At 35.9% G+C, this 10,000-nt stretch overlaps 1 protein-coding gene across 8 annotated transcripts in view; it reads left to right on the forward strand.

Annotated features, from left to right (window-relative positions):
* The window catches only part of Cpeb2 (cytoplasmic polyadenylation element binding protein 2), a 46,939-nt gene that overhangs the window by 32,890 nt on the left and 4,049 nt on the right, over window positions 1–10,000 (forward strand). For all 8 annotated transcript variants that reach the window (XM_013009066.1, XM_013009063.1, XM_013009064.1 and 5 more), the window contains 5 exons: window positions 3,020–3,190; window positions 4,794–4,883; window positions 6,523–6,641; window positions 6,854–6,968; window positions 8,451–8,632. In XM_013009066.1, the coding sequence (XP_012864520.1) occupies window positions 3,020–3,190; window positions 4,794–4,883; window positions 6,523–6,641; window positions 6,854–6,968; window positions 8,451–8,632 (677 nt within the window). The remainder of the gene's footprint in view (window positions 1–3,019; window positions 3,191–4,793; window positions 4,884–6,522; window positions 6,642–6,853; window positions 6,969–8,450; window positions 8,633–10,000) is intronic.

Below are 10,000 nucleotides of genomic sequence, written 5' to 3' on the forward strand. Positions count from 1 at the left end.
CAAGTGGTAGAGCGCTAGCCTTGAGCTGAAGAGCTGAGGGACAGCGCCCAGGCCCAGAGTTCAGGCCCCACAACCGGACCCCCCAAAAAAAAAAATTCTGTTAGTGTTGACTTACGGACCTACTTGAAATGTTCTCAACCTTTCTGTTGCTTCTTGTATTTGTCTGAATGTTAGCTATTATGATTACAAATTCAGTTATCTAATTGCATTGCTTCTTTAATGATCAAATATTTCTTAGTAATATAGCAGAGTTATGATGCATTTATAATGAAAATGTACTTGGATATTATACTTAACAAAAACTTAACCCTAGCTACTCAGGAGACTGAGGTCTGATGGATCAGGAGTCAAGGCCAGCCCGGGCAAAAAAATCTGAAAACTTCCCCCAGAAGGCTAGAAATGGAGCTGTGTGGGTGGTTACAAGTGGCAGCATGCTAACCTTGAGCAGAATGCTCAAGGACCACATACAGCACAGGGTCTGAATTCAAGCCCCAGGTCCAGCACCAAAAATAAATATTTTGGGATACTGCTTTCTGACCCTGTGTATAGTAGTTATTACCTTTAGTAATTCTATTTAAACTCTAAATATTTGTGATCACTGTTTTTTTTCCTCAAGTTAAATGTCTCTAAGACTTATTATATTTATGGGCTGCTTATTGACATGTGTAAGGACAGTAAAATGAAATGTTTACAAAGTGTTGGCATGGCTTGGATTTTTCATAACTAGTTCGTATGCTTTTTTTCTCTACCTCATCTTATTCACTTATTCATTCATTATTTAAAGCTTAACCTTCAGTTTAAGCAGTGATTCACAATATTAAGTGTTTAGTTAACATGGGTATCTTTCAAAATGTTTAAACTGACATCAGATCTGTCACATGATATATAGGTTTCTTTCCCCATTATGGTATCCTGGAAACTTTACATTCTTATATTGAACTTAGGCATGTAGCTAGCTCACTCATTGATGTGTCCCCCTTCCATTTTGCCCCCCCCAATACATTCTGTACAGGATGTCACATTTCTGATTGTCATTGTCTATGACACATAATCATTATGGGTCATATTTTTCAAGATGATAACATATAAATGATTCTTCATGTTGAACATTTTTTTCTAGATTAAAATGCATGCTATAGGTTGTATGCTTGTTTCTCTATCTCCCCTCCCCCAAATCCTTCACTAATATTCAAAGGAAAAACAACCTGCCTTCATTTTTTTTCCTTCCAAGTACAGTCTTCATTTGTGTCTGAACTTAAACTCAACTCCACATAATTCTCATCCAGCTTTACTTACATGGCTACTTTCAAACATCATGCATTTCCTCAAACATAATTCTCATTTCTTACAATCACTTAGCTTCTCTTTTTTTCCCTTTTACTCTTTTATCTTTCTTAGGCACAATAGCATTTTGTTTCAATCCTTTCTCTAGCTCCTATATCTTCCTTGTTTCCTAAGGAATTATCATTACTTCACTCTGGAATTTCTATCAGTGATATTAGAAAAAGCCTAAAGTGTCAATACTGTAGGATAAATTCCAAATTATTTTCTTTCTCCATTCCATTTCCATCTTTCCCCATACATTTGTTTGTGAACATTCTATTAGTATATTAAATTTCATATATTTAAAGCTTAACCTATTTTTCTTTTTTATTTTTGTTTCAGCTCTATACTGTTCTGTATTCAGTTGATAGTTTGGAACTTTTGTTTCATTTTGTATTTGTGCCAGTACTAGAACTTGAACTCAGGGCCTTGTACTCTGTGGCTCAAGTGATGTTGTACTACTTGTACCTCCAACCTGTGGCTTTTTTTTTTGCTGGTTAATTGGAGATGAGCGCCTCACAGACCTTCCTGTCTGGGCTGGCTCCAAACGTGATCCCCAGAGGTTGGCCTCTGAGTAGCCAGGATTACAGATGGGAGGGAGCCATGAGGGCCTCGGGAGTCAGGTTTTCTAATTGCAAAGGTGATGTACAGCAAGGTTACAGGTTTTGAACGGTGTCATCCCCCCCTTTGTTTTCTCCCAGTTTTTTCCCTCAATCATTCATTTTTCTTTGGTTCTTCCTTTTCCATCTATTTATGCTACTTTTTTTTGTACAACTTCTGATCTGTTCACTTCAACCACTTTACCTATATTTGCTAAGACAAATTTTTCCAAAGCACAGAAAAATTTACCCACCAATTTTCTTATTTTTGCCATTTACTAAATAAAATGTCTTAGCCTGCCTTTTAAAGTAAATGTTTCCCCTGGCCCCAAGTAGCTTTCTTTTATTCTCTTTCTTTCTAACATATTTCAGTTAACAACTACTACCTACTAAATAAATTTATTTGTCCTACCTTTTCTTATGTTTCTCTTTCTACATGGAAAATTTACTCAGAACCATGTTCTTAAAAGTATGTTTCTACCTTTAAAGTCCTACTTTATCCAGTTCCCTCAAGTAAGCTCTGCCAAAGCGCACCACAGACATGCTCTAGTGTTACTTGGAAGTTTAAGAACTTATACTCATGCTTTCTTCCTATTTCCTCTAAAGTATGTTGGAGCTTCCTTAGAGACATATATCAAAACTACATGTGTAGATCTTGGTTTACCTAAATGTAATTTGAGGAGAGAGTACTCTAAGGAAGTCATTTTATTTTTTGTGTGATCTCAGAGCATAGTAGCAGTGTATATGTGCTTCTGAAGGGTATACTCATATGGAGACTAATGTCCTACAGAGGATGCCTTAAGTATCAATTTATGAGAAAAGTGAATCTGGATTAGTGTCACCCCTTTCCATCATTCTTCCCTCATGTATCCTCCACCAAGCCCCATCCTCTCAAGTTCCCTGGTTCCACTTTCACACTTATACATTAAATATTGTGACTATTCATTCACTTACTGATTATTTCTCCATTGATCTGTACCCCCTTAATCTCCATACCCTTCAGACAAGACATGTTCAGCTTCCTGGTATTCATTTTGTTAAACTGTTGGTTAATTATTCAAAGGAGTTACATTATTATGTTTGCTTTTGTGTTTTAGGTCGTTCTTCACTCTTTCCGATAGATGATGGCTTGCTAGATGATGGTCACAGTGACCAAGTTGGCGTTTTAAATTCACCCACATGTTACTCAGCTCATCAAAATGGAGAGCGAATAGAACGCTTCTCTCGAAAAGTTTTTGTTGGTGGGCTTCCTCCAGATATTGATGAAGGTAAATTAATTTGGCTTTCAATTCATAACAAATCAAAAATAGAATAGAAGCCCCTGAAACACCCTTGTGAGTAAGGTATGGAATTTCCTCTTAGAGATTTTTCAGAGCCGTAATTGATACCCTCCAATGTCAAAATACGTTTTTGTTTTTGTGGTGGTCATGGGGCTTGAACTCTGTGCCTGGGCGCTGTCTCTCAGCTCTTCAGCTCAGGGCAAGTGCTCTATCACTTGAGCTACAGAGCCACTTCCAGTTTTCTGAGTGGTTTATCAGAGATAAAAGTCTCAGACTTTACTGCCACGGGTGGCTTTGAACCATGATCCTTCTGAGTAGCTAGGATTACAGGCATGAGCCCCAGTGCCCAGCTTCAAAGTAATTTTTGATTTGTTGGAATATGAGGTAATTGATCACATACTTTTAAGAGTTTTTTTCTAGCAAACAATACAAGTATATATTGTTACTGTATTTCATGTAAAGATTTCCATGCTCAAGGTCATATCCTATTTTTTAAATATTCCTCATATTTGAAAATACAACACTTGGATGATCATAACATACACACATACAAATATATTTAAAGAATGAAATAAATGGAAACAACATGAAACTGTATTATACATGTCAATCAAAATTTAAATTTAAGGATAAATGTACTATAGAGCATGTAAGAATGAGACTGTATAAAAGCCAAAAGGGAAATAGAAACAGAGCTAAACAGGAAATGTGAGTAATATAAAAACTACTGAACACAAAAATGGTCATGTATACAATGAAAGAAAAGTAGTTCGAGATGAAAGTTTAAAATACTGAGAATGTGTTAATAGAAAATCTACCACTTATTAGTAACACAAAGTATTTTTTCATTTTGTGTAACGTGTTATGTTTTATTTTCCCTAAATATTAATCAATATAATAAGATACTTAGGGGCTGGTAATGTGGCTTAGTGGTAGAGTGCTTGCATAGCATGCATGAAGCCCCAGCTTTCCTCAATACCACATAAAATGAAGAAATCATTTAAAAAGCTTCAATAAGTAAATAAAAATAAAGAGTAAAACTTTAGAAAGAAAGAGTTTACTTAGAATAATTCAAGTAGATCATTGAAAATCATGTCTTTCACTGAAACTACCTGGCTATACCAGACTTTCGAATACTGTATTAACATTACAGCTATTGTAGTGTTGTTTCTGGATAATATTTCTAGAACTTCATAAGCAAAAATAGCTGTTTATTTAACTTGATATAATAGTACATTTTTTCCAAGCCTGGGCTGTTTATGATTTAATACACTATAAAGCAATTAGTATTCAGACAATGTTGTATAAAACATTAAAATTCACTAGGTTAGTCTACCCATACTGCTTAAAAAATGAATTTATTTTGACTACAACATGTAATTTTATATGTTATTTCAATAAGATTATTATATATTTCTATTGTTTATATTATATATTATATTATATATATTATATTATATATTTCTATTGTTTTAGAACATTTGGCACTTTTAGTATTGAATTTTAGTAAATTGAAGTAATTAAAATATGAGATTTCTTTGACTGTATCATTACAACTAATTTTTAATGCATGTTGTTGTACTTTCTTAAGATGAAATAACAGCTAGTTTCAGAAGATTTGGGCCCTTGGTAGTAGATTGGCCTCATAAAGCAGAAAGCAAGTCTTATTTTCCACCAAAAGGTAAGAATTTCCATTGTTAACTTTGCTAGGTTGTATGAGCACAAAAGAAATACTAATTGCAATTTAATGTAAGCACTTGCAATTTAATGTAAGCACTTATATATATGTATATATGTAGTAATTTATAATTATACTAAGAACTTCATGCTGGGATTAGATTGTGAAGTGGGATACAATCCACCAAGTTGTGTAGAAATGTCGAGACAAGCATATTTTTGAGTCATTTGTATTAGTCATTGCTGGGAATAATTCCATAATATTAAGGTTGGCATGCAAGATTTGGTGCTTTCTTTTGTGTCATTTCTGTCATTCTTACTAGATACATGGTTTTTGTTTAAATGATTTTGATTGTTCACAGGAAAGGAGGGAGGGATGTATTTTCCCAATGACATGGGAATCTAAGCAGAAGCTTGTATCCAAGTCTGAACATAGTCTCGAAAGAGTTTTTTTTTTTTGGTCCGGTCGTGGGGCCTGAACTCTGGGCCTGGGTGCTGTCCCTCAGCTCTTCAGCTCAAGGCGAGTGCTCTACCACTTGAGCCACAGCGCCACTTTCGGCCTTTTTTTCTGCTTATGTGATGCTGAGGAATCGAACCCAGGGCCTCATGCATGCAAGGCAAGCACTCTACCACTGAGCCACCTTCCCAGCCCTCCAAAGAGTTTTTTAAATATTGCATTGCTCTTCTGGAGATTGGATTTAAAAGTTTTGACCCTTAGCATGTTTTATTCCTGCCTCCCTAGGGTTAATTTCATAGTATAATTTGGAAAATTTTAGGAGAATGTGGAATTTTCTCTCTATTTAAGGAATCTCTGGAACCTTTACAAGTTTTCTGTAGTCCAGAAGTAAGGTCTATAGCTTGTATTATGCCAAGAGCATTTCATAAACTTTGGACTCTACTATACTCAACAAGCTAAATATGCCAAGTTCTTTAAGAAAGTGGTAGCACTATTCGAAAGAATGTGGAAGATCTTGAGGCTGACCTGAGTTGGGAATTACTCCCAAGCAGTTTACTTGCTGTTAAGCTTGACTTTGAGTTGGTGCCCCAGTTTTTACTTCTAAAGTTGAAATAACATTTCACAGAACAACAGCAACAAAAGGAAATTGTGTAAACTTCCCTGTTTATGCTCTATAGAAAGCAGCTAATTATTGCTTTAGTATCTGTTTTTATGTATGTATTTTCCAAAGGATATTAGGCTAACCTATAGAATGTATAATGATTCAAGTCCTACTTGATAGGTTTTTTTACTTTTAAAAAAATATCTTTTTTCCTCTCTCCCTCTCTCCTCCCCCCCTACTCCCTCCCTCCCTCTCCTTCAACCTCTCCCTCTTCCCTCTTCTTTTCTCCCCCGCCCCTCTTTCTCCTGTCTCTCCCCTCTTATGTGAGTGCCAGTCCCAGGACTTGAACTTAGGCTTAGGGCCTGGGCACTGTCCTGAGCTTTTGTGCCCAAGGTTAGCACACTCAAGTTTACCACTTGAGCCACAGCTCCACCTCCTGAACTTTGAGATCCTCAAACCTCAGCTTCATGATTAGCTAGAATTATAGGTGTGAGGTCCAGATAAAGAGCATGTATTTTCTAAATAATACTGGTATTTGAGGGGAAATCACTTAACATAATGCTTCATTTTTATTGGTTATTCTAGGCTATGCATTTCTTCTCTTTCAAGAAGAGAGCTCAGTTCAGGCCCTAATTGATGCTTGTATTGAAGAAGATGGAAAGCTCTATTTGTGTGTTTCCAGCCCTACTATCAAGGACAAACCTGTAAGTAAATATTGTATGAACTTTAGGCTACAAACAAAGTTTTCCATAAAGTATTTGGAATTTTTTTAATGGAGTTAGTTTTTTTAAAACATCCAGATAACTTAGGATATCAAGATAGAAAACCATAACTAAAATTTGTTTTCAAATCCAACTATGAAAATTGTTAAACAAGGAAAGAACTAAAACTAAGTGTAATTTTCTTTATTCTATAGGTTCAAATCCGTCCTTGGAATTTAAGTGATAGTGATTTTGTCATGGATGGTTCTCAGCCTTTGGATCCCCGAAAAACTATTTTTGTTGGAGGTGTTCCTAGGCCACTACGGGCTGGTAAGTAGAGTATTCTTAAAAAAAAAATCATTAAATCTTTGGTAGCTATATTATGTATCTGTCACTGTGGAGTGATTAGGGGTATATATTTACTTCTGTAGTTGCTCCTTATAGAATTTTGAGCATATTCTAAGTAATTTTCTTAAAGCTTTCAAGAAACTGGGTAATTGGACACTCACCTATCAGTCTTAATAGCTAACAAGCAGATTCTAAGAATTTGTATATTCTGAAGAAACTACTTGAATACTTGAGAATTCTTAAATTTAGTTCTCTAAGCTACAAGATCTTTGGGTCCGTGTATTTGGGTGCATTCTGGCATATAAAAAGTATGTTTTTTTCTCTTTACTATGTTTTAACCATTGACTTAGCATTGTAGACAAGAAAGCCAGTAGCTTCTGTTTATCAACAAGAGGACCCTGAAAAACATCATATAGGATATAATCATAGTTGTAAACACACATTATCCATAAAGGTTGTATGACATCACACACCATCTGGAGGCTTTAGTGGTTTCTTTCACTGAAAACATCCTCTTCCAGCATGGATTAAAGACTTATTCTCATGCATAAATACTTAAAAGAAGATGATGGGCTTATACTTAAAAAAAGTCTCTGGGAAATGAGTGGATATGTTATTGGATTGAAGCTTATCCAAAGATTAAACAGAAGGACTAGAGTTGGGTCAGTATTAAGTGTTTTGAAGAGTCATTTCAAAGAGAAATCTTGAGTGCAGGAAAATAGGGCACATTGGAAACTGGAAGAGCACTCTGGCTGGTTTAGGGATACAAGGAGTGGAAGAACAACACACAAGAAGACACTGAAAGGCAAACAGATTACATGAGGCTAATAGGCTAATTTGGTGTTTCCCCTTAGAACTGAAGAAGGTTTTTGGTTTGTTTTGTGTTGGTCCAGGGGCTTTAAGTCAGGGTCCAGGCTCTGTCTTGAGTCTTTTGGTGATTAATTGTATGTAAGAATCTCTCAGACTTTCCTGCCTGGATGGGCTTTGAACTGTGATTCTCAGGTGTGTCAGCTTCCTGATTAGCTAGGATTACAGGTGTGAGCCACTGATGCCTAGCTCATTTTTTTTTTAAAGCAAAGACATCTCCTCTGAGAGAAGTCAAGTTGTCCTAAATATGGGTAGGCCACATTAGAAGTCTATAATTGTAGTTCATGAGAGAGTTTTCTAGAATTATTAGGGACAATGCAGAAAGAACGCTGTTGGGGGAGGTTACTAATATTGAGCTTTTGCTCTTAAGTCAGTAGGTAGAGAGAGCTATGAGGAACACTGAAGATAGAGAGAAAATTAGGAGGGAAGATTGTGGTATGTTTTTGGTTTTTAAGTACAAATTTATGGCAGTATTTAAAATTCCAGGCTATCCTTCAACAACTGCCTTTCGTTAGGTTCCTACTAGCTTGCTTTTTAAGAAAAACACTTTGAAATGTGTTTCCTCATGTATAATATTGACCTCCTTTCCTTTTGAAGTGGAACTTGCTATGATCATGGATCGGCTGTATGGGGGAGTTTGTTATGCAGGAATTGATACAGATCCAGAACTGAAATACCCAAAAGGTGCTGGGCGAGTTGCTTTCTCCAATCAGCAGAGCTACATTGCTGCCATCAGTGCTCGGTTTGTTCAGCTTCAGCATGGCGATATTGATAAACGTGTAAGTTGCATATTGGAGGATCACTTATGTCATATAATAATGTGTTTTTTCAGCGCTTACTACACTAAGGAGTTAATATTATAATTCAAGCCTTCTGTTTTATACTCCTTTATCTCTTAAAATTATGTTAAAAATGTCCTTGAAATAGTGAAATTCTTGAACATATTTTAAACTTTAAGTGTAATATAAAAAGCATGATACAGGTATGATTTTTAAATTACAGAGGTTTTCTATCAAGCAGTAAGTCACAACAGTGTTTCTAACTGTGAGGGCAGAATTTTAAGAGCCGTACTCAAGCCAGAGTGCTGGGATTGAATCCCATTTCCAGAACTTGCTCTATAATCTGTGCACATCAGGCCTGGGCATGCCACTTTGCATCACTCACAGAGTGGGAGACAATACTGTGCCTGTCTCAGTTATTTTGAGAACTAAATGAATTTTATGTATGCACAAGCATTTAGAACAGAATTTGGTATGGGATGCTATTTAATAGGGTTCAAACAAGAAAGCTGGCTTCCTAATACCAACTTGAGAGTAAGCTATTACAGCTAAGAGTAGCCAATCCTAATTTACAAGTATTTACTGTAGACCACACTAGCTTATGTTTCTCGTGTATACACTAGCCCTCAGAACTCTGAGACAGCTTCTATCATTCTTTATGAGTATAGAAACTGGGGTTGACAGGTTTTATTTATTGTTCAGAGCTGTCTGATGTCTTCTGCTGAATCATTCCTTTACCCATGGGGTTTTACTATCTATCACAGAAGTCTAAATACACCTGTAAGATGAACCACAGTTCTGGTCTGTCTGTACCAGTTATTTACAACCAAATTATGGCTCTCACCTGTAGTAGAGAAGAGTTGTTGTAACCAGAGGCTGTTCAAGTCTTGCCATTTCACAGGTGGTATCAGAATGAGTGGGAAACTGAAATCACTGATCTTCCATGACTGTCCATTTGAGTGTCCACTTACAGTCATTCCTACCTCAGAGCATACCCAACACACAGGTGTTGCTTTAAGACAGAGCAGGTGGAATGCCTTGCCAATCAGTTAGATTTTTGTTGTATTTTTAAAAATATTTTCTGTCTTTGGAAAATACAGTAAGCATTACTTAGTCCTTTGAAAAAAACACATTAAAGTAAGTGAGGTGAGTGATTGCTTAACTGCACGGTCAGTTCTAAACATAAAACATGTAGCTTCAATACAACTAACCCTGGAACAAAATTACTTTTTAAAAAATTTAAGTTATTGTATGATAAAGCTAAATGCACTGGGAAACTTCCTCTTTTCTCACCTTTTAATGATATCTAGAACAGTGTAAGCATTTTAAATCATTAGAGACTTGACTTCTGAAGCAGATCCTAATGAG

This window comes from Dipodomys ordii, unplaced genomic scaffold (genome assembly GCF_000151885.1).
Source record: "Dipodomys ordii isolate 6190 unplaced genomic scaffold, Dord_2.0 Scaffold8, whole genome shotgun sequence".
NCBI classification, from domain to species: domain Eukaryota; kingdom Metazoa; phylum Chordata; class Mammalia; order Rodentia; family Heteromyidae; genus Dipodomys; species Dipodomys ordii.